Raw genomic sequence first — 25,111 nt, 5'->3', positions numbered from 1 at the left:
CTTCCCTCATCACTCTGTAGTTGTCTCCTGGTGCCGCAGCCTGTTGTCTTCATCATACCATCCCAGACATCCTTCATGTGATTCGCTTGCAGCTTGTGTTCTAGCTTCAGTTTTGTATTCGTCTTTGCCTTTCCTGATCAGACCTTTAATTTCCTTCTTAATTTACTACTTTCAACTCATCCCTATTTCCAGTTTTGTCTCTGTGGAACACATTCGACACCTTGTAGAGTCCATGCCCCGACGAATTGAGGCTGCTCTGAGGGCAAAAACTGTGCAACTCAATATTGAGAAGGTGTTATTAATGTTTTGTACATTCAGTCTGATGTAATTGCAATGCCGTTCAGTCAGTGATACAATATCCAGTTTTTTTTAAACACTTTTGAAGCAACCAATGACAATTGATATTTTAAGAAACTCCTTTTTTTCCACCAATTTACAAGTTTCATAACTTGGGGGGTTCTCCTATTCTCGCTATACACCAAGTCACTTGGCTCTGTCATAACCTCACATGGTCTCTCCTATCATTGCTATGCAGACGACACACAATTAATCTTCTCCTTTCCCCCTTCTGATGACCAGGTGGCGAATCGCATCTCTGCATGTCTGGCAGACATATCAGTGTGGATGACGGATCACCACCTCAAGCTGAACTTCGGCAAGACGGAGCTGCTCTTCCTCCCGGGGAAGGACTGCCCGTTCCATGATCTCGCCATCACGGTTGACAACTCCATTGTGTCCTCCTCCCAGAGCGCTAAGAACCTTGGCGTGATCCTGGACAACAAACTGTCGTTCTCAACTAACATCAAGGCGGTGGCCCGTTCCTGTAGGTTCATGCTCTACAACATCCGCAGAGTACGACCCTGCCTCACACAGGAAGCGGCGCAGGTCCTAATCCAGGCACTTGTCATCTCCCGTCTGGATTACTGCAACTCGCTGTTGGCTGGGCTCCCTGCCTGTGCCATTAAACCCCTACAACTCATCCAGAACGCCGCAGCCCATCTAGTGTTCAACCTTCCCAAGTTCTCTCACGTCACCCCGCTCCTCCGCTCTCTCCACTGGCTTCCAGTTGAAGCTCGCATCCGCTACAAGACCATGGTGCTTGCCTACGGAGCTGTGAGGGGAACGGCACCTCAGTACCTCCAGGCTCTGATCAGGCCCTACACCCAAATAAGGGCACTGCGTTCATCCACCTCTGGCCTGCTCGCCTCCCTACCACTGAGGAAGTACAGTTCCCGCTCAGCTCAGTCAAAACTGTTCGCTGCTCTGGCTCCCCAATGGTGGAACAAACTCCCTCACGACGCCAGGACAGCGGAGTCAATCACCACCTTCCGGAGACACCTGAAACCCCACCTCTTTAAGGAATACCTAGGATAGGATAAAGTAATCCTTCTCACCCCCCCTTAAAATACTTAGATGCACTATTGTAAAGTGGTTGTTCCACTGGATGTCATAAGGTGAATGCACCAATTTGTAAGTCGCTCTGGATAAGAGCGTCTGCTAAATGACTTAAATGTAATGTAAATGTTATTATAGTTCATATAACCATTCTGTTCTGGTTTTAAAGATGCGCCTGTTTTAGTGTCTTTAAGGGTTACTTATGGTTGTGCTTTCAAATCAATTTATATCCTCTTTCAAACGAGTTGAACAATGAACATGGTGAAATGTCTGGACGCCCGTCAAGCTGTTGTAAAAAAGTCAAAAGTCAAATGATACTTTGTAATAGATTATGACCTTGAGGGACATTGCTACATGTCCTCCTGGGCTGCTCTTAAAGTTTGCCACGACACTCTTGGATTGCTTTTTTCTCCACTGACTTCTCCTAGAAGGTATTTCTAAATACTTTGTAAGCTTGCGAGTATAGTACTTCAAGTAGTACTGCTGTTCTAGAAGTGTTGTATGTCTATGTGGTTTCAGATGGGTGAGGTGTGGAAGGTGGCAACACCGTGACCAGTCTTGGGCATTGAGAAGCAGAAGAAGGTTGACGTCAAGGTCCCTTCAGTGTCATTTCCTAGAGCAACGGTCATCAGTGGGAGACACGGACTACCGAGGTATGTTACCAAATGCAGCCGAATATTTTTTTTTTTATAAACATTTCGTGAGCAGTTGCACTGCACTTACATTTACAGTCAACGACTGTATTGAACTGTTACTAATGAATGATTGCATCTAGACAAAGGCATGCTGTCTTTTTTTGTTTTCTCTTTCTGCCTCATATTTTTTATATTGGAGAAATCGCCAGCAACTGAATGAGTAGTCTTACCAGTTACATTTTAGTCACAGTTTATCTGCACTCGAGTGACATTTTGTCCTCCAGATTCAATAGGATTTCCAGAGTCTAATTCTAATGATGTCATCCACTTATGCAGGTGCATCAGTCATGATAACGCTCAGAAAGCACGTGTTCCTCTGCTATACACTACAAGGTAGGTCTACTTTATACCTCATTGATGATGACTGTTTGTGCCTGCTCATAATGGGAATTTATCATGCCTCAAGTTGAGAGGTAAACGTTTACAAAAATGATCATGATGTCCTTAGCCTTGGACGGGTGTAAAATCTGCTAGATAAGACCTTGTATTATCTTCTATTTCCAAGATAAATGTACATTGGATCTTTATATATTCTCAATATCATCACGAATGTATGTCACTCTCTCGTTCCTTTTCACCCTCTCTCTTTCTGTCCAGTGGTGTGGTGTGTGTTGGTAGTGGCCGAGGAGTGGACCGTGACCATTCCTAATCAGATATCTGGCCTGAAGGGGTCTTGTATCCTCATCCCCTGTTCCTTCACACACCCCAGCACTTACATCCCCACTAATGTCACCTGGTACCAGTACTCCAAGCTGCCTGGTAAATACCCAGTCGTCTTCAGCCGCACCAAACCAGCGGATATCATAGAGCACTACAGTGGTAGAACTGAACTGGTGGGAAGGGCCTCTGATGGAGACTGCAGCCTGATGATCAATGGAATGTTATTAGAGCATAACGGAGAGGACATTTATCCCTGGGTGGATGAGGTCAGCAAGTCTGTCTTTGCCTTCTTTCAGTGGAGGGTGACACTGGAGGTTACAGGTAATGAATTATGCAAAACCTGACCAAGGGCCCTTGAAAATGGATTGAGATGTTCTTTACTAACCAAACATTATAAAAACAAGAATCCAAAAGAAAATGTGTCTTAATGTAGTTGTTTTGGTTACATGTTAGCAGACTACTGCGAGGAATGACCGATAACACAATGAGTGAACCCATTGTCAGTGTCTTAGACTTAGTGTCTCTTGTTACTCCCAGATACAGCACCAAGGCCACAGCTGTCGGTCAGTGAAGAGCAGAGGGAAGGGGGCAACATCACTGTTTCCTGTGCTGTCCTCCACACCTGCCCCTCCTCCCCTCCCTCCCTCTCTTTCGGGGACCAGAGGGGGGTGGTCCAGGGGTACCACACCGAGGAGATACAGGGTCGATGGCGCGTCCTCTCCACCATCTCGTTTGTGGCCCGAGCAGAGGATCATGAGACAGTGGTGGCGTGTAATGTGACACATCCAGGAGGCCAGACAGCTGCAGGGGAGGTGGTGCTCGACGTGAGCTGTGAGTCTCAGCTAGAGTCGCTCTACACTCCTCTTACTGTTTGTTTCTATTCACTGTGGATCTTATCATTCAAATTGTAGCATTACATCAACTAACAGAGGTCTTTGAGTGAGGTTCTAGATCTGCACAGCAGATGTTGCGATATCGCAGTAGGAGCTTTGCTTTTTAGGCTGGGAACATTCTGTAATACAACTTGGGACATAGGAACATCAGATTCGAAAATTAGGAGCAATTCCCTCAACAATAACAAATGATGAACTGCATTTTAAGGTCCACTGTGATATTTCCAGCATCTCTCCTTTGCCCCTCTTCTCTCTCAGATGCCCCCAGGTCTGTGAATGTCTCAGGGGGAAGCACTGTGGTCCAGGTTGGCACTAACCTGTCCCTGTCCTGCGTCAGTGATGCCAACCCCCCTGCCAGCTCCTACCTGTGGCACTTGCTGAGAGATGGCCTGGTCACGCCACTGAACCACAGCACAGAGACCGCTGCGGTTACAGACTTGCACCCAGATGAGAATGCGTTCCACTGCACAGCTATCAACCCTCTGGGGAGGTCCAAGCCCTCCTCTAGTTTTGTGGTCACTGCAGAATGTGAGTTTTAGATTGATCTGAGTTTTATTGAATGGATACGTGGATTTAGTGTCTTGAAATCAAATCTATTCCCGTGGAAAAATGTATTAAAAAGAGAAAATGTATTTGTCCAGAGTTATTCCACCACTACAAATGTCAGACCATGGAGGACTACTACAGCCAAAATATGGACTGTGAGATTTTGTTTAATGTGAATTAGGCCTAAATGTGAACTTTTATTGATAGCTAATGGAACTAACAGTAAACATATTTTGAATTCTCCAGACAAGCCATCTATATTAGCAAACTCCAGCTGCTCCTACCATGCTGGCCAAGTCATCTGCAGGTGTCAGGCCCGGGCTCGACCAAGGGCCAAAGTGCTGTGGATTGTGGATGGAGGACCCCTGTTCCCTGGCTCTGACCCAACCACCTCCCCCCAGAACCACACGGTGATGGATATCTGGGCTGCAGAGGGCACCTATGAAAATGTGTCTGTCACCTGTCTGGTCAACAACACACATGGCCATGATAAGCTTCTCCTGAGTGTATTTGTGAAAGGTGTTATGAAAATGTCCTCAGTGGTATATGAGGGTCTCCTTTTGTAAAGGTCATTATTATTTGAATATGTAGTATGAATTATGTTCAATTAAAGAAATGTGAGATTGTACACAGTTGTGACATTTATCAACATAAATGAACCATTTGAACATACCTTTATTTTCCTAAATGGTTTGTCTTCACCAGCACCACCCACCAATGTGTCCATCAGCCAGCTCCCAGCCCGGCCTCTGGAGGGAGAAAAGGTCACTCTGTCCTGTCTGGGTCACGGTCACCTCCCAATCAGTTCCTACAGGTGGTACCGTGTGTTCGGGGAGCAGTCAGTCCTGCTTAGAGAGGATTCTGGGAGTTTGAGTCTCTCTGTGACCAGAGACGTGGGGCAGTTCCGCTGTTCTGCTCTGAACGAGATGGGAGAGTGCAGTTCAGACACCACGGCTGTGAACGTTGAGTGTATGTATCATTACGCCATAGACGTTTCTGTAACCATCTTATAAACCACGTTATATATGGACGTTTGCCACAGTCGTTGTGTCATTTTCTCTCTTTCCATTTCTCTTCCTCTCTGTTAGACGCACCAGCTATACTGCCCCTCTCCTTCTGTTCTGTGAATGATGGGGAGGTGAGGTGTGAGTGTGTGGTGGACTCTCACCCTGTGGCGCAGATCATTTGGACACCATGGAGCATTCAGGACAATCAGACTCACAACATCACTGACCTGCTCAACTGGAGGATCCTGAGGTCCATTCTCATTGGGCCCAAGGTTGATGACATGGGTGACGTCCTCTGCAATTCAACCAATGAGCATGGGAGTGCCTTCCTCAAACTCCCATTCATTGGTAAGTTTGGCCTTATCTGAGTGGAGGACATAGGGTAATTGGCAAAATGCTAAACAAACCAATATCTAAAGGACAGTATTTGTAGTGAAATGTGTCATCTTTATCCAGCAGAAGCTATACCATATTCACCACAATGTAGTGAAGAGAGTTTTATCGTGTTGTTTCGCTACTATAGCGTCTGGCTTGCCCTAATGTACCTTTGGAGCTTGAATAATTCCAGACGATATTTCATGTGAATGTAGAACATTGGAATGCTCCAAGTAGTAAGACTGATGATCCCTTTGTGGATTTTTCAATAGCAGGTGAAACGTCCGTCCAGCGGTCCCTGTTCTATGGAGGAGTTGGGGGAACCCTGTTGCTGGTGCTCTCCTTCGCCTCCTTTTTATTTTGGAGATTCTACTCCACCAAGAGGTGAGCACGACCATAAAACACGGATCTTATAAACACACCCGGCTTCATAACCAATATTGCACACCACACAGAGTATACCAAACATCAGGAACACCTTCGTAATATCCCCTTTTGCCCTCAGAGCAGCCTCAATTCGTCAGGGCATGGTCGCTACGAGGTGTCGGAAGCATTCCACAGGGATGCTGGCTATAATGCTCACAGTTGTGTCAGAATATGAGATGGTAGAGTTTATTAGGGATGCAGGTGAGATAGTGATTGGCAGAACGGGGGGATCAAACCTTTGCCTCCAGGGGATATGTGGTACAAGGACAGCAGCACTACCTGTCCTTTCAAACAGCTTATACACTACATTTACCTTGACAGTTTAGTCATTTCGCAGATGTACTTATCTAGAGCAATTTACAGTAGTGAGCGCATACATTTTCATACTGTTCCCCCGTGGGAATCGAACCCGCAACCCTGGCGTTGCAAAACCATGCTCTACCAACTGAGCCACCCACGACACTATAAGGACCACATCATAATTTTCACAATGTCACACTATTATTCCAATCGGATAGTGTGGAAAAATGTTTCTTAAAAGATAGCGAAATCAGGGTTTGGACTGCACCATTAAACAATAATGTCAGCGATGTCAACTAATGACTGTGGTCTTACCTTCACAGAAGAGATTGCCGTGTTGCACTGGAGGAGGTTGAGCTGAAGGGGGCACTGCAGGTGATACACAATGATCCTACTGACTGCCCAGGTAATACACTCACTCTGATGGTGTCAGACGAGGACTTCCACAGTAATGTGTATGACACCGGGTACAGGGTCCGAGTTTAAAATGGCCGTCTCCTCCTTTGTATAATGCTGGGAGGATAAGATTTGGAGACGGGAGATATTAAAAAACACACTAGCACACAGACCAGTAGATATGGAAAGATGTTTATTAGAACAAGAGGTCAGTGAGAACTGGACTCGGGAACATCTTTGAATGCTCATCGTGGAATCATTTCCTGTGTTTGTTTAGGCAGCTCAGAGGCCCGTGTTCACTGGATTTGAGGTCCATGACGCCTGGAGCTAAATAACTGGGAGACAGACACACAGTCAGTTCTGTTTCACTTCTGTGTTGGTACAGTTCACTGGTGTATTTATTTAACATACAATTTTTTCTCCTTGAATTCTGGGCATGAATGTTAATATTTAATTAAGCTCCTTAATGACTGATCAAACCATTTTGTCTGACTGTAAGGTATCTAATATACATGTATTGAAATTCTGTGTAAATAATCACATTGTAATTACTTGGCAACAGATCATTTGAATAAATGAAAAGTGACCCTCAGTGCGTCATGGTGATACTGCGTATGTATGTTGACATTGTGTGTTTGTGAGCAGGTGCATATGAGTGCGTGTCAATGCGTGCGCGAGAGAGCGAGATGGAGAGGGGGGAGTTCATTTAAGCCATGCGTGTGGTCATGTGTGGGCTCTCTAAGCGTGTATCTGCCCTCATGGCCATACCCAGCCCACAGATGACAGTGCGCTCCTCCAACTGAAAGAAAGTGTGAGCTTCAGCATGTTGCATTGACCAACCCCAGTACTGCAAGCCTCTGCACATCCACAGTTCCAGAACACCAGATACAACAACAAAAGCGGACCACGGCACACCTGTGGCGGCCTCACCCCCCCCCCCCCCCCCGCCCCACACCCACCCACCCATCCACTACTATCCCATACTATCAACCCAATCCCCCCCTCCATTAGTCCCCATGGTCGCTCAATGGGAAAGAGCCACGTGCCTCTGCGCCCACCAGCTCAAGAGCATTTGTTCTCGCTGTTGGTTGCTGTAAAGGATTTGCCTCCATAGACAGAAAAGCGGAGCGGATATCTTTTTGGAATCCGGCCTAGGGGTTCCTCTTCCACCTTTTGCTCACTCCGGTATTCCACTCTCTCTCTTTCTCTCTCAGTCTTTCCCTGCTGAAAGGTTGACACTTAAGAGGGTTTATTTTTCCTGAAGAACTCAGGTAAGATGCATCCTGGTACTTTAGCCCTGGTGCTGTTTTGTTGTGTTGCCAGATTGGACCTTTTGGACTGATTGGACTAATAAGCAAGTGTATACAGTGAATCTGTGTGGAGTAAAGCCATGTGGGGCACAGGTGGGCAAAGAGGGACACTTCTGTCCACGGAGAAAACTAGCAGAGCTACTGAATGAAAGCATATTTTTCTAAGACTAATGAAGACTTGGTCTGAAGTACAATTAAAGGGTTAAGGGCCAATTACATTGAAATCATTCAGTACTAATCAGAATATGATAATGCTTTAGTCTCTAAAGTGAAATGAGTAAATAACTGTCATTTGTCATTTCATTTTATTACAAAGTATGCTTTAAAAAAAATGCAGTTGTAACCCATTCAGCATTCTACAGGTATTGACTTCAATGTTCAATGCATGTTCAATGCATGTTCAATGCATGTTCAATGCATGTTGAATGTCATTTGACTGTGGTTGGGCTCCCGAGTGGTGCAGCGGTTTAAGGCACTGCATCTCAGTGCTAGAGGAGACACAGACACCCTGACACTCTGGTTCAAATCCACGCTGTATCACAACTGGCTGTGGACAATTGGCCTAGCATTGTACGGGTTTGGCCGGTGTAGGCCGTCATTGTAAGTAAGAATTTGTTCTTAACTGAATAAATAAAGGTTAAATGGCCAAGATGGATGCAGAAGTTATGAGGCATCCATTAATCTCTGCAGTACCTTGGTGATTGTTCTGTGTTACAAATAGTATTCACTTTGCATTGAACCACTGAACTGAATGTTTCTTTTCTAGTGCCTCGGGTGCAAGATCAATGAGTGAGACCGTTAGCTCTTCGTTTCCTCTACCCTGAAGGAACCTCTATGGACGTTTTATCTTCTGGAAACAGGGGTTCCAGAGGTGTTATGACTGTTGGCTGGATGGTCATGAATCACTGTCTCAGGAAATACCATCCAGCTTTAATATCCATCATTTGTTGTTGGTTAGTTCTACATGAGCATTTCTTGGAGCCGGGAAATACTTACACCACTGCCCCTCCTCCACTCTCACTTTGAAATGTAACACTTCCATATTTCAGTATAACCACGCTTGTGGAGTGTTGGAGTATTTTGGTATGTGTTTGAGGTTACTGAGTTGACATTTCTACATTGCATGCGGGTAGTAGATAGCATCAGTGGATTGCACAGTGTTGACAGTGAAACAGAAATCAGCTCAAAATAGAGTCCATACTGTCTCTGTGCAGCTACAGAGACACTTTGCCATCCTGTGCTATTGAATATGACACATGTTCACGTGTGTCTCTGTAAATAAGGAAGTGATACTGTGTTGATTCATCTGGTTTGTGCTGAGTGTGTCACGTCTCTGCACTGTTGCTGAGTGAAGCATTGCCTGGTTCTATGCACCATTGATGCACCTGTCTAGGCTACGTCTGTGTGTTGTGTTCAGTGTGTGGGCACAGTGTGTGCCATTGTGGCCTTCAGGCCTGGGGTCAGTTCTATTTCAATTCAGTCAATCCAGGATGTGAAATAAAATAATGATAACGATAAGCAGCTATTTGTAATTCTGGACATGCAATTCACTTTCTGAATTCACTGAAGTAAAATGGAATTGACCCCAACCCTGGCTGCCTGCAACTTTGCGTAGTAGGACCTTAAAGGCATCCGTAAACCGTCCAATGGTTGACTCTATTGCCTGTGCCCCATGGTTGACTCTATTGCCTGTGCCCCATGGTTGACACTATTGCCTGTGCCCCATGGTTGACACTATTGCCTGTGCCCCATGGTTGACTGTGTTGTCTGTGCCCCATGGTTGACCGTGTTGCCTGTGCCCCATAGCTGACTGTGTTGCCTGTGGTTGACTGTGTTGTCTGCCCTCCATGGTTGACTGTGCTGTCTGTGCCCCATAGTTGACTGTTTTGCCTGTGCCCCATGGTTGACTGTGCTGTCTGTGCCCCATGGTTGACTGTGTTGTCTGCGCCCCATGGTTGACTGTGTTGTCTGTGCCCCATAGTTGACCGTGTTGCCTGTGCCCCATAGTTGACTGTGTTGCCTGTACCCCACAGTTGACTGTGTTGTCTGTGCCCCACGGTTGACCATGTTGCCTGTGCCCCATGGTTGACTGTGTTGCCTGTAGCTGATGTTTCCCTGTATTGACTGTGCCATTGACGCTGTCCCTCTGCCTTTCTGTGCGCTGCAGTGCGTAGAGCCTCGCCACCGTCGCAGTGCCACTCAGGATGCACAGCTTTATGGGAGGGGGCCTGTTCTGCGCCATAGTGGGGAACATCCTGCTGGTGGTCTCAACTGCGACAGACTACTGGATGCAGTACCGCTTGTCGGGGAGCTTCGCCCACCAGGGCCTGTGGAGGTACTGCATGTCGGGAAAGTGCTACATGCAGACGGACAGCATCGGTGAGTGGGGCGCACTGGGGACCCATAGCACCACTGGGACTGCCTGTACGGCATCCATATTAGGAAGTCCCTCAGTTGTCAGACGAAACTCCCTTAGTTGAAGGACTTCCTAATGGGAATGTTGTATGCCTGTCTTACCTATGTTCAGGACTACCAAGGAGGACTGTAATGAAGGGGATGACTGAATGACTGAAATAGCAACATGTGCCATTAGACTCAGACTCAATAGAATCAATACGTGTTTTAGACTCAATATGTTTTTAAAGTTAACTATGGAGGCAAATCATGCACCCGTTGGCCCTAATTGGCTGGCACTAGTGTAGGTGAAAAATAACATTTGGAGCATTAGACTGAATGAATGGATCAAGACATGGTTTTCACAGGTGTGTGGGCTTGCGACTTTCTCTAATCTTTGAAATTGTATCTGTCCTCTCTTTTTCTTGTTTTATTTCTCTCTCTCTCTTTGTCCTTAGCCTACTGGAATGCCACCCGTGCCTTCATGATCCTGTCAGCCATGTCGTGCTTCGCGGGCATCATCGCAGGCATTCTCTCCTTTGCCCATTTCTCCGCCTTCGAGAGGTTCAACCGCTCCTTCGCTGCAGGGATCATGTTCTTTGTCTCCAGTGAGTTCCACTGGACATTGCGAAGCTAACAGCGCTAGACACAATACACAAATACGCACAGCCTCAATACACAAATGTAAATGATTTCAGGAAAAATCATTATGTCTATGTTTACTGACTCGACCGCTATTTTGCCTACAGTTCTGTCTACTGTAAATTGGGAGTCAGAATTTGAACTTATCCTATCTTACTATCCGCCAGCTCTCTTTGTTCTGCTTGCAATGGCCATCTACACTGGAGTGACGGTGAACTTCCTGGGGAAGCGCTTCGGTGACTGGCGCTTCTCTTGGTCCTACATACTGGGCTGGGTGGCACTGCTCATGACCTTCTTTGCAGGTAAGAATGATAAAGACACAAATATGGATGGAGGGCCCACGTGCCAGAAATTCTGTTTGAGCATGGGCAGCACCATTACAAGCTTACACAATTTAAAAGGTGTCAACTGGGTGGGACTTCCTGTAGGTTAAGGAAGGATCATAGAATTCCATCCAGGTCAGCGGGAGGGATCAGCCAAAAAATGATACTCCTGAACAAACATTCCAACACTGCAGGTGGCAGTAAATCACCAACTTGGCTGTACGGATGTTTTGACAAAAAACACAATCCTGCACAGTAGGTGGCGGTATGCAACTTTTCCGTTTGTTTAAAGATTGGCGATAATTGTATAGAAGAAGATAATATAAAAAATGGAGGAGCTGCCAATGCTGTCACAGAAGCATCAATGGGCAATTATAGGAGTGTGCCCTCTTTGGTTCTCTACGGATGAGCAGAACTAGAATCAGATGGTATATGTTCTTCTCATCTCCTAAGTCATTATTTAAAATCCCCAAATGCTAGTCGAATCGAGTCAAACCAAACACTGCTGAATATCATCAAAATGTTGCAGTTTTATTGATTAAACATGCAGACAATGCTGGTATTAATGGATAACAGATCATATACTATTCTTTATATACAGTGCCTTGCGAAAGTATTCGGCCCCCTTGAACTTTGCGACCTTTTGCCACATTTCAGGCTTCAAACATAAAGATATAAAACTGTATTTTTTTGTGAAGAATCAACAACAAGTGGGACACAATCATGAAGTGGAACGACATTTATTGGATATTTCAAACTTTTTTAACAAATCAAAAACTGAAAAATTGGGCGTGCAAAATTATTCAGCCCCCTTAAGTTAATACTTAAGTTAATACCCCCTTCTGATGACCAGGTGGCGAATCGCATCTCTGCATGTCTGGCAGACATATCAGTGTGGATGACGGATCACCACCTCAAGCTGAACTTCGGCAAGACGGAGCTGCTCTTCCTCCCGGGGAAGGACTGCCCGTTCCATGATCTCGCCATCACGGTTGACAACTCCATTGTGTCCTCCTCCCAGAGTGCTAAGAACCTTGGCGTGATCCTGGACAACACCCTGTCGTTCTCAACTAACATCAAGGCGGTGGCACGTTCCTGTAGGTTCATGCTCTACAACATCCGCAGAGTACGACCCTGCCTCACACAGGAAGCGGCGCAGGTCCTAATCCAGGCACTTGTCATCTCCCGTCTGGATTACTGCAACTCGCTGTTGGCTGGGCTCCCTGCCTGTGCCATTAAACCCCTACAACTCATCCAGAACGCCGCAGCCCGTCTAGTGTTCAACCTTCCCAAGTTCTCTCACGTCACCCCGCTCCTCCGCTCTCTCCACTGGCTTCCAGTTGAAGCTCGCATCCGCTACAAGACCATGGTGCTTGCCTACGGAGCTGTGAGGGGAACGGCACCTCAGTACCTCCAGGCTCTGATCAGGCCCTACACCCAAATAAGGGCACTGCGTTCATCCACCTCTGGCCTGCTCGCCTCCCTACCACTGAGGAAGTACAGTTCCCGCTCAGCCCAGTCAAAACTGTTCGCTGCTCTGGCCCCCAATGGTGGAACAAACTCCCTCACGACGCCAGGACAGCGGAGTCAATCACCACCTTCCGGAGACACCTGAAACCCCACCTCTTTAAGGAATACCTAGGATAGGATAAAGTAATCCTTCTCACCCCCCTTAAAATATTTAGATGCACTATTGTAAAGTGGCTGTTCCACTGGATGTCATAAGGTGAATGCACCAATTTGTAAGTCGCTCTGGATAAGAGCGTCTGCTAAATGACTTAAATGTAAATGTAATGTACTTTGTAGCGCCACCTTTTGCTGCATTACAGCTGTAAGTCGCTTGGAGTATGTCTCTATCAGTTTTGCACATCGAGAGACTGAAATTTTTTCCCATTCCTCCTTGCAAATGTTATGCAGGTGAATGAGGACCCAAAAGCGACTTGGCGAAAACAGAGTCTTTAATCCAGTAAAGTAAATATACAATCATAAAGCACAATTACACTCGTAATGACGAGAACAGACTGGAGACTCGATCATGAACTGCAGGTTGCCTCGGGAAGGCACTTGAACGTAGCAGACTCAGACACCTGCTCACCACGCAGCATCTGAGGGAAACACGACACGACAGGGCGATACACAGACACAGCACGGTGAACAATAGACAAGGATCCGACAGGGCAGAAACGGAAAACAAGGGGAGAAATAGGGACTCTAATCAGGGAAAAAGATAGGGAACAGGTGTGGGAAGACTAAATGATTGATTAGGGGAATAGGAACAGCTGGGAGCAGGAACGGAACGATAGAGAGAAGAGAGAGAGGAAGGGAGAGAGAAAAAGGGGAACGAACCTAAAAAGACCAGCAGGGGGAAAACGAACAGAGGGAAAAGCAAAATGACAAGACAATATAAGACAAAACATGACAGTACCCCCACTCACCGAGCGCCTCCTGGCGCACTCGAGGAGGAATCCTGGCGGCAACGGAGGAAATCATCAATAAGTGAACGGTCCAGCACGTCCCGAGACGGAACCCAACTCCTCTCCTCAGGACTGTAACCCTCCCAATCCACTAAGTATTGGTGACCCCGTCCCCGAGAACGCATGTCCATGATCCTACGTACCTTGTAAATAGGTGCGCTCTCGACAAGGACGGGAGGGGGGAGGGAAGACGAACGGGGTGCGAAGAAAGGGCTTGACACAGGAGACATGGAAGACAGGATGGACGCGACGAAGATGTCGCGGAAGAAGCAGTCGCACAGCGACAGGATTGACGGCCTGGGAGACACGGAACGGACCAATGAACCGCGGAGTCAACTTACGAGAAGCTGTCGTAAGAGGAAGGTTGCGAGTGGAAAGCCACACTCTCTGGCCGCAACAATACCTTGGACTCTTAATCCTACGTTTATTGGCGGCTCTCACAGTCTGTGCCCTGTAACGGCAAAGTGCAGACCTCACCCTCCTCCAGGTGCGCTCACAACGTTGGACAAACGCTTGAGCGGAGGGAACGCTGGACTCGGCAAGCTGGGATGAGAACAGAGGAGGCTGGTAACCCAGACTACTCTGAAACGGAGATAACCCGGTAGCAGACGAAGGAAGCGAGTTGTGAGCGTATTCTGCCCAGGGGAGCTGTTCTGCCCAAGACGCAGGGTTTCTGAAAGAAAGGCTGCGTAGTATGCGACCAATCGTCTGATTGGCCCTCTCTGCTTGACCGTTAGACTGGGGATGAAACCCAGAAGAGAGACTGACGGACGCACCAATCAAACGACAGAACTCCCTCCAAAACTGTGACGTGAATTGCGGGCCTCTGTCTGAAACGGCGTCTAACGGGAGGCCATGAATTCTGAACACATTCTCGATGATGATTTGTGCCGTCTCCTTAGCGGAAGGAAGTTTAGCGAGGGGAATGAAATGTGCCGCCTTAGAGAACCTATCGACAACCGTAAGAATCACAGTCTTCCCCGCAGACAAAGGCAGACCGGTAATGAAGTCTAGGGCGATGTGACCATGGTCGAGAAGGAATGGGGAGCGGTCTGAGACGACCGGCAGGAGGAGAGTTACCTGACTTAGTCTGCGCGCAGTCCGAACAAGCAGCCACGAAACGGCGCGTCACGCTCCTGAGTTGGCCACCAAAAGCGCTGGCGAATAGACGCAAGAGTGCCTCGAACACCGGGATGACCAGCTAACTTGGCAGAGTGAGCCCACTGAAGAACAGCCAAACGAGTGGAAACAGGAACGAAAAGAAGGTTACTAGGACAAGCGGGCGGCGACGCAGTGTGCGTGAGTGCTTGCTTAACCTGTCTTTCAATTCCCCAGACTGTCAACCCGACAACACGCCCATAAGGAAGAATCCCCTCGGGATCAGTAGAAGCCACAGAAGAACTAAAAAGACGGGATAAGGCATCAGGCTTGGTGTTCTTGCTACCCAGACGGTAAGAAATCACAAACTCGAAACGAGCGAAAAACAACGCCCAACGAGCTTGACGAGCATTAAGTTGTTTGGCAGAACGGATGTACTCAAGGTTCTTATGGTCTGTCCAAACGACAAAAGGAACGGTCGCCCCCTCCAACCACTGTCGCCATTCGCCTAGGGCTAAGCGGATGGCGAGCAGTTCGCGGTTACCCACATCATAGTTGCGTTCAGATGGCGACAGGCGATGAGAAAAATAAGCGCAAGGATGAACCTTATCGTCAGACTGGAAGCGCTGGGATAGAATGGCTCCCACGCCTACCTCTGAAGCGTCAACCTCGACAATGAATTGTCTAGTGACGTCAGGAGTAACGAGGATAGGGGCGGACGTAAAACGTTCTTTTAGAAGATCAAAAGCTCCCTGGGCGGAACCGGACCACTTAAAACACGTCTTGACAGAAGTAAGAGCTGTGAGAGGGGCAGCAACTTGACCGAAATTACGAATGAAACGCCGATAGAAATTAGCGAAACCTAGAAAGCGCTGCAACTCGACACGTGACCTTGGAACGGGCCAATCACTGACAGCTTGGACCTTAGCGGAATCCATCTGAATGCCTTCAGCGGAAATAACGGAACCGAGAAAAGTAACGGAGGAGACATGAAAAGAGCACTTCTCAGCCTTCACGTAGAGACAATTCTCTAAAAGGCGCTGTAGAACACGTCGGACGTGCTGAACATGAATCTCGAGTGACGGTGAAAAAATCAGGATATCGTCAAGATAGACAAAAACAAAGATGTTCAGCATGTCTCTCAGAACATCATTAACTAATGCCTGAAAAACAGCTGGCGCATTGGCGAGACCAAACGGCAGAACCCGGTACTCAAAATGCCCTAACGGAGTGTTAAACGCCGTTTTCCACTCGTCCCCCTCTCTGATGCGCACGAGATGGTAAGCGTTACGAAGGTCCAACTTAGTAAAGCACCTGGCTCCCTGCAGAATCTCGAAGGCTGATGACATAAGGGGAAGCGGATAACGATTCTTAACCGTTATGTCATTCAGCCCTCGATAATCCACGCAGGGGCGCAGAGTACCGTCCTTTTTCTTAACAAAAAAAAAACCCGCCCCGGCCCGGAGAGGAAGAAGGCACTATGGTACCGGCGTCAAGAGACACAGACAAATAATCCTCGAGAGCCTTACGTTCGGGAGCCGACAGAGAGTATAGTCTACCCCGAGGAGGAGTGGTCCCCGGAAGGAGATCAATACTACAATCATACGACCGGTGAGGAGGAAGGGAGTTGGCTCGGGACCGACTGAAGACCGTGCGCAGATCATGATATTCCTCCGGCACTCCTGTCAAATCGCCAGGTTCCTCCTGAGAAGTGGGAACAGAAGAAACGGGAGGGATGGCAGACATTAAACACTTCACATGACAAGAAACGTTCCAGGATAGGATAGAATTACTAGACCAATTAATAGAAGGATTATGACATACTAGCCAGGGATGACCCAAAACAACAGGTGTAAAAGGTGAACGAAAAATCAAAAAAGAAATAGTCTCACTGTGGTTACCAGATACTGTGAGGGTTAAAGGTAGTGTCTCAAATCTGATACTGGGAAGATGACTACCATCTAAGGCGAACATGGGCGTAGGCTTGTCTAACTCTCTGAAAGGAATGTCATGTTTCCGAGCCCATGCTTCGTCCATGAAACAACCCTCAGCCCCAGAGTCTATCAAGGCACTGCATGTAGCACCCGAACCGGTCCAGCGTAGATGGACCGACAAAGTAGTACAGGATCTAGATGGAGAGACCTGAGTAGTAGCGCTCACCAGTAGCCCTCCGCTTACTGATGAGCTCTGGCTTTTACTGGACATGAATTGACAAAATGTCCATCAAATCCGCAATAGAGGCACAGGCGGTTGGTGATCCTCCGTTCCCTCTCCTTAGTCGAGAGCGAATACCTCCCAGCTGCATGGGCTCAGTCTCTGAGCCAGAGGAGGGAGATGGTTGCGATGCGGAGCAGGGAAACACCGTTGACGCGAGCTCTCTACCACGAGCCTGGTGACGAAGATCTACCCGTCGTTCTATGCGGATGGCGAGAGCAATCAAAGAGTCCACACTTGAAGGAACCTCCCGGGAGAGAATCTCATCTTTAACCACTGCGTGGAGTCCCTCCAGAAAACGAGCGAGCAGCGCCGGCTCGTTCCACTCACTAGAGGCAGCAAGAGTGCGAAACTCAATAGAGTAATCCGTTATGGATCGATCACCTTGGCATAGGGAAGCCAGGGCCCTAGAAGCCTCCCTACCAAAAACTGAACGGTCAAAAACCCGAATCATCTCCTCTTTAAAGTTCTGGTAATTGTTAGAGCAATCAGCCCTTGCCTCCCAGATAGCTGTGCCCCACTCTCGAGCCCGGCCAGTAAGGAGTGAAATGACGTAAGCAACCCGAGCTCTCTCTCTAGAGTATGTGTTGGGTTGGAGAGAGAACACAATATCACACTGGGTGAGAAAGGAGCGGCACTCCGTGGGCTGCCCGGAGTAGCAAGGTGGGTTATTAACCCTAGGTTCCGGAGGCTCGGCAGGCCAGGAAGTAACAGGTGGCACGAGACGAAGACTCTGGAACTGTCCAGAGAGGTCGGAAACCTGAGCGACCAGGTTCTCCACGGCATGGCGAGCAGCAGACAATTCCTGCTCGTGTCTGCCGAGCATGGCTCCTTGGATCTCGACGGCAGTGTTACGAGCGTCTGTAGTCGCTGGGTCCATTCCTTGGTCGGATCCTTCTGTTATGCAGGTGAATGAGGACCCAAAAGCGACTTGGCGAAAACAGAGTCTTTAATCCAGTAAAGTAAATATACAATCATAAAGCACAATTCCACTCGTAATGACGAGAACAGACTGGAGACTCGATCATGAACTGCAGGTTGCCTCGGGAAGGCACTTGAACGTAGCAGACTCAGACACCTGCTCACCACGCAGCATCTGAGGGAAACACGACACGACAGGGCGATACACAGACACAGCACGGTGAACAATAGACAAGGATCCGACAGGGCAGAAACGGAAAACAAGGGGAGAAATAGGGACTCTAATCAGGGAAAAAGATAGGGAACAGGTGTGGGAAGACTAAATGATTGATTAGGGGAATAGGAACAGCTGGGAGCAGGAACGGAACGATAGAGAGAAGAGAGAGAGGAAGGGAGAGAGAAAAAGGGGAACGAACCTAAAAAGACCAGCAGGGGGAAAACGAACAGAGGGAAAAGCAAAATGACAAGACAATATAAGACAAAACATGACAGCAAAACAGCTCGAGCTCAGTGAGGTTGGATGGAGAGCATTTGTGAACAGCAGTTTTCAGTTCTTTCCACAGATTCTCGATTGGATTCAGGTCTGGACTTTGACTTGGCCATTCTAACACCTGGATATGTTTATTTTTGAACCATTCCATTGTAGATTTTGCTTTATGTTTTGGATCATTGTCTTGTTGGAAGACAAATCTCCGTCCCAGTCTCAGGTCTTTTGCAGACTCCATCAGGTTTTCTTCCAGAATGGTCCTGTATTTGGCTCCATCCATCTTCCCATCAATTTTAACCATCTTCCCTGTCCCTGCTGAAGAAAAGCAGGCCTAAACCATGATGCTGCCACCACCATGTTTGAGAGTGGGGATGGTGTGTTCAGGGTGATGAGCTGTGTTGCTTTTACGCCAAACATAACGTTTTGCATTGTTGCCAAAAAGTTCAATTTTGGTTTCATCTGACCAGAGCACCTTCTTTCACATGTTTGGTGTGTCTCCCAGGTGGCTTGTGGCAAACTTTAAACAACACTTTTTATGGATATCTTTAAGAAATGGCTTTATTCTTGCCACTCTTCCATAAAGGCCAGATTTGTGCAATATACGACTGATTGTTGTCCTATGGACAGAGTCTCCCACCTCAGCTGTAGATCTCTGCAGTTCATCCAGAGTGATCATGGGCCTCTTGGCTGCATCTCTGATCAGTCTTCTCCTTGTATGAGCTGAAAGTTTAGAGGGACGGCCAGGTCTTGGTAGATTTGCAGTGGTCTGATACTCCTTCCATTTCAATATTATCGCTTGCACAGTGCTCCTTGGGATGTTTAAAGCTTGGGAAATCTTTTGGTATCCAAATCCGGCTTTAAACTTCTTCACAACAGTATCTCAGACCTGCCTGGTGTGTTCCTTGTTCTTCATGATGCTCTCTGCGCTTTTAATGGACCTCTGAGACTATCACAGTGCAGGTGCATTTATACGGAGACTTGATTACACACAGGTGGATTGTATTTATCATCATTAGTCATTTAGGTCAACATTGGATCATTCAGAGATCCTCGCTGAACTTCTGGAGAGAGTTTGCTGCATTGAAAGTAAAGGGGCTGAATAATTTTGCACGCCCAATTTTTCCGTTTTTGATTTGTTAAAAAAGTTTTAAATATCCAATAAATGTTGTTCCATGTCATTATTGTGTCCCACTTGTTGTTGATTCTTCACAAAAAATACAGTTTTATATCTTTATGTTTGAAGCCTGAAATGTGGCAAAAGGTCGCAAAGTTCAAGGGGGCCGAATACTTTTGCAAGGCACTGTATAGTTGAAGTCGGAAGTTTACATACACTTAGGTTGGAGTCATTAAAACTAGTTTTTCAACCACTCTACAAATTTCTTCTTAACAAACTATAGTTTTGTCAAGTCGGTTAGGACATCTACTTTTTGCATGACACAAGTCATTTTCCCAACAATTGTTTACAGACATATTATTTCACTTATAATTCACTGTATCACAATTCCAGTGGGTCAGAAGTTTACAAACACTAAGTTGACTGTGCCTTTAAACAGCTTAGAAAATTCCAGAAAATTATGTCATGGCTTTAGAAGCTTCTGATGGGCTAATTAACATCATTTGAGTCAATTGTAGGTGTACCTGTGAATGTATTTCAAGGCCTACCTTCAAACTCAGTGCCTTTTTGCTTAACATCATGGGAAAGTCAAAAGAAATCATCCAAGACCTTAGAAAAAAAAAATGCTGGGCCATAATGACCATCGTTATGTTTGGAGGAAAAAGGGGGAGACTTGCAAGCCGAAGAACACCATCCCAACCGTGAAGCAGCATCATGTTGTGGGGGTACTTTGCTGCAGGAGGGACTGGTGCACCTCATAAAATAGATGGCATCCATAAGGATATAAAATTATGTGGATATATTGAAGCAACATCTCAAGACATCAGTCAGGAAGTTAAAGCTTGGTTGCAAATGACCCCAAGCATACTTCCAAAGTTGTGGCAAAATGGCTTAAGGACAACAAAGTCATGGTATTGGAGTGGCCATCACAAAGCCCTGACCTCAATCCCATAGAAAATGTGTGGGCAGACTGTAAAAGCGTGTTCGAGCAAGGAGGCCTACAAACCTGACTCAGTTACACCAGCTCTGTCAGGAGGAATGGGTCAAAATGCAACTTATTGTGGGAAGCTTGTGGAAGGCTACCTGAAATGTTTGACCCAAGTTAAACAATTTAAAGGCAATGCTACCAAATACTAATTGAGTGTATGTAAACTTCTGACCCACTGGGAATGTGATGAAAGAAATAAAAGCTTAAGTAAAGCATTCTCTGCTATTATTCTGACATTTCACATTCTTAAAATAAAGTGGTGATCCTAACTGACCTAAGACAGGGAATCTTTACTAGGATTAAATGTCAGGAATTGTGAAAAACTGAGTTTAAATGTATTTGGCTAAGGTGTATGTAAACTTCTGACTTCAACTGTAACTCTATGGGGACTGCCCCAAGTAGCATGGATGCTGGACAGTTGTTGATTTACATGTTTTTCTTTTGCAGGAATATTTTACATGTGTGCCTCCAGAATGCATGAATGCAGGAGAGTGGTGGACCCACGCTAAAAGAGAGAGGAAAGCCAGTGAAAAGATTGCAAATCCGGGACATTTTGGCCACACAATTCCAACACGATGAAAGAATCAAGCTTACACCAATAGACATATCACTGAAATATAGAAACTGTACTAGGTAATTGAGAACCAAAGATGAGTACAAATGTTTGGTTATGCCTGAGCAGTTTACGTGTCATTTTAATAAAGCTATAACTCTAACAGTAAAACATTCATACTCTTTCTTACATTCAGCCGTGAAACTCTTGAATACAGAAAGAAAATATGTAGCATTATGTTTAAATTCAAATGGGTCACACAGAACATACCTCTAACCAGACAAATGAATCATTTAAAGGATAACAACCAAGCTTTCACATAGTGTGCCATTCAAAAGGGTAACACAAGCTACTGTGACGAAACAAATGAATCATGTATGAAGTGCTCACTTTTGTAAATGGAATGTAAACATTTAAACATTTAAATAATGAATGACTTTGGCAAAAAAAAGTACAGTTCACAGACATTTTTAAAACAGTAACTACATATTATCTTGAACTAATATCTTAAATATATAGCTGGGTCGTTCCACGAATAGAGTGCCTTTGGTCATTTCAATAAAACACTCAATTTAACATGAGGATCACATACATCTATGCTCTAACTAAGCTAAGCCTTTTTAATTTTTCATTTACACATTCTAATAGCAGTGTGTTTTCATTAAAGTAAAGGTTTTTGTTTTCTCTGAAAATCCCCGACTTGGCTTATCCAACGGCATGTTTGTTCACCTTCTACGAAGACATATATCTACTTAATTACAAGCCCGAGTTATTTTGTTACTCTAGGAAAGTAATATCAGACGATTTTGACTTATTTCATGATTCATTTACATTTGTCCCTCAGGTTTATGTTAACCCTGTAACATGAACTGAACTCTCGTTTAAATGTGGTAAAACTATTCATTTTGAAATGATTGAATCAAAAGACAAATGTACCATCTAGTAATATAGACATATCATTGTGTAGAAGCAGGTGAGCTGGTTCTTTCTATTTTAGGCCATTTTCTGGTGTTTTGTGCTGGGAAACTGAGCGCGTCAAGCATAACCCATTAACCCTGTGTTACCCATAGATAGGCTAGAAATGTTTTTAACAAGTTACTAGAAATGCTTCCATTCCCCGTCACAAAGGAAGTTATGGCTGATTTAAGATGTTCTTAACCCTATTGCAGTCAATCCCGTCACTTTAATTTGAATTTGCATAGTTATTCTTCTTAATTGAACATCTTGAGATGGGAAAACATGTTTTTTTTATGAAGTTGAACGTTTGATCTCTATGACAGAATTAAAACATTTTGTGAAATGAATAGTTATTGTTGACAAAATTACCCAAAGGGCACTTGGAGTAAGGTGACTACATTTTCTACTCTTGGCCAATATCGGCTATTGTGCTTTCCCTTTGGATCGCAGCCTGACCATGTCACAGTCCCAGCATCTTGCAGATGGACATCTTGATAGTGATGCGGAAGGTGGAGGAGGAGAAGTAGAAGACGATAGGGTCCAGGCAGGTGTTGAAGGCGCTGAGCAGCAGGGTGTAGTACCTCCACGGGGGGCTGTGCCCTGTGAAGAAACCCAGCACATGGGAGAAGTTGTAGGGAAAGACACACACAAGGAAGACGGCCAGAGTACCCAGCGCCATCCCGATGGCCTTCTGCTTCTGGCCCGGGCTGATGCTGGGGAGCATGTACAGGATCCAGATACAGCGGAGGTAGCAGAAGATGCAAACCATGAGAGGAACCAAGCAGAGCATGACGAAGAACTCCAGACGCACCGGGAGGAGGATGGCCAGCTGTTGTTTGGTAAAGTTCTCGTAGCAGACGGAGGTGTTGCTTTGGGGGAGGTCCTGGTGGTGCTGGATGATGAACACGATGCTGCAGTGGGCAGTGGTGAGAAGCCAGATGATTGTGCTGCCCACCACAGAATAGAAAGGTTTGTTGATTTGGCGGTAGGTGATGGGGAAGGCAACCGCCAGGTACCGGACCACACTGACAGCCATCAACAGGAGAGAACTGGTGTAGATAGTGGAGAAGAAGGTGTAGGAAGTGATGGAGCAGAGGAACTCGGGCAGGTACCACTGCATGCCGGAGGCCGCCTCGTACATCTTGAGAGGCAGATGTTTAGAAAGAGGAGGTCGGACACGATCAGGTTGAGCAGGAGGATGTCTGTGGGAGTGGGCTTTTTGTGGATCTTGATGCTGAAGGCGTAGAGTGCCAGGATGTTGGAAGGCAGGCCAATCAGGAAAGTGATGATGTAGACGGACAGAATCACCTCACTTTTCACCCACACCATGGCCTTGAAGCTATAAGACAAAACAAAACCAAAAAGAACACATTCAGGGTGCCCAATAATCATGTTTTCAAATTATACAAATTTGGTTGTTTTCAATGTATTTTTGTTACACTATCTCAGCCAACTTCTTATTACCAATGAAGGAATCCCAATCTGCTAATAGCTACATCCTCCCCACAGTACACTTGCAGGTCAACAGTGAAAACCTTAAAGGTAGAAGGAAAACACATTCTTAATTCCAAATGGTCATAACCTACCTGGCTGTAGATGTGTATTTCTTTTTAATCAGGAATTGGAGAGCTCAGCCAAGGGTAGTAATTTAAGATCTGTTACGTGCCAGCATATATAGTAGTCAAGCAGACCTGTCTGAGTGTACAGCAGACGCATTGAACAGAGGTCTGCAAACATGACGAGGTGAGACTGCATGGTAACGGTTAACTAAAATGCAAAACATTGCTGTGTTTACATTTGATATTATACATGTGTAGGAGGGAGTGACATACCAACGTCTAATTTCAATATCTTTTTTTTGTAAATAGTGTACAAACAGACATTGCCTTCCCAAGAGAACAGTCATGTCAATGATAACAGGGTACTGTAATCCTAAGATTTATTTTCCCATGTGCCCAAGGTTGATATAACATCATATGTGTATTAGCATTTTGCTAAGACTTGATGAGAACTGTAGCAACAAAACTCTAATTGTTACTGTATGAGTTCATGTGGTTGTGGCTCAGGTTTGGAATAATCTATTAGCATTTTGATGCCACTTCATCAATAACTACTATATAATAACAAGTTACACATATTAATGGGCTGAAAAGCAATACTCTTTCAAAGAGAACAGTTATGTAAAGATTGGCAGCTTCGTAATGAACCTTTCAGTTTTTCATTTTACCCGTATTTTACCAGGTATGTTGACTGAGAACACATTCTCATTTACAGCAACAACCTGGGGAAAGTTACAGGGGAGAGGAGGGGGATGAATGAGCCAATTGGAACCTGGGGATAATTCGGTGGTCAAGATAGTATGTGGGCCAGATTGGGAATTTAGCCAGGACACCGGGCTAGCACTACTCTTATGGGATCTTTAGTGACCACAGAGAGCCATGACACCCGTTTAACATCCCATCCGAAAGACAGCTCGCAACACAGGACAATGTCCCCAATTACTGCCCTGGGGCATTGTGATGTTTTTTTTAGACTGCTTTCCACTAGCCCTCCAACACCAATTCCAGTAGCATCTGGTCTCCCATCCAGGGAACAACTAGGAACAACCCTGCTTAGCTTCAGAGTCAAGTGAGTTTAAGTATAGTTTTCAGCTATACTTTTCGTGGCTGTTTATTTACCACTACAGACAGATGCTGGCACTAAGACCGCACTCAGTCAGCTGTATAAGGAAATAAGCAAACAGGAAACCACTCACGCAGAGGTGGCACTCCTAGTGGCCGGAGACTTATGCAGGAACACTTAAATCAGTTCTACCAAATTTCTATCAACATGTTAAATGTGCAACCAGAGGGAAAAAAATCGAGATCACCTGCACTCCACACACAGAGACGCGTACAAAGCTCTCCCTTGCCCTCCATTTGGTCAATCCGACCACAACTCTAT

The 25,111-nt window shown here is 45.9% G+C and overlaps 2 protein-coding genes and 1 pseudogene across 3 annotated transcripts; 2 read left to right on the top strand and 1 right to left on the bottom strand.

Annotated features, from left to right (window-relative positions):
- The first annotated feature begins 1,737 nt into the window (after nucleotides 1-1,737).
- LOC124005170 (myelin-associated glycoprotein-like) lies at nucleotides 1,738-7,285 on the top strand. Its single transcript, XM_046314167.1, has 11 exons — nucleotides 1,738-1,826; nucleotides 1,915-2,048; nucleotides 2,367-2,423; nucleotides 2,688-3,071; nucleotides 3,288-3,581; nucleotides 3,902-4,171; nucleotides 4,436-4,708; nucleotides 4,895-5,158; nucleotides 5,278-5,544; nucleotides 5,844-5,955; nucleotides 6,621-7,285. Exons 1-11 carry the CDS (start codon nucleotides 1,750-1,752, stop codon nucleotides 6,781-6,783), a joined length of 2,295 nt encoding a protein of 764 aa, XP_046170123.1. The 5' UTR covers nucleotides 1,738-1,749; the 3' UTR covers nucleotides 6,784-7,285.
- Nucleotides 7,286-7,659: 374 nt separating this feature from the next.
- Nucleotides 7,660-21,374, top strand: LOC124005173 (lens fiber membrane intrinsic protein-like). 2 transcript variants are annotated; one of them, XM_046314171.1, is made up of 6 exons: nucleotides 7,660-7,964; nucleotides 8,770-8,956; nucleotides 10,171-10,382; nucleotides 10,856-11,005; nucleotides 11,207-11,341; nucleotides 21,106-21,374. In XM_046314171.1, the coding sequence occupies exons 3-6, from the start codon at nucleotides 10,208-10,210 to the stop codon at nucleotides 21,165-21,167; spliced, it is 522 nt and encodes a 173-aa protein (XP_046170127.1). In that variant the 5' UTR covers nucleotides 7,660-7,964; nucleotides 8,770-8,956; nucleotides 10,171-10,207; the 3' UTR covers nucleotides 21,168-21,374. The 2 variants fall into 2 exon arrangements, with proteins under 2 accessions (XP_046170127.1, XP_046170126.1); XM_046314170.1 differs by lacking the exon at nucleotides 8,770-8,956 and having other exon boundaries at nucleotides 7,664-7,964.
- Nucleotides 21,328-23,734, bottom strand: LOC124005171 (annotated as a pseudogene).
- Nucleotides 23,735-25,111: the final 1,377 nt, after the last annotated feature.

Source organism: Oncorhynchus gorbuscha, linkage group LG19 (genome assembly GCF_021184085.1).
Source record: "Oncorhynchus gorbuscha isolate QuinsamMale2020 ecotype Even-year linkage group LG19, OgorEven_v1.0, whole genome shotgun sequence".
NCBI lineage: Eukaryota > Metazoa > Chordata > Actinopteri > Salmoniformes > Salmonidae > Oncorhynchus > Oncorhynchus gorbuscha.
Note: the sequence above shows the minus strand (reverse complement) of the source record. Positions and strands in the feature narration are given on the sequence as shown.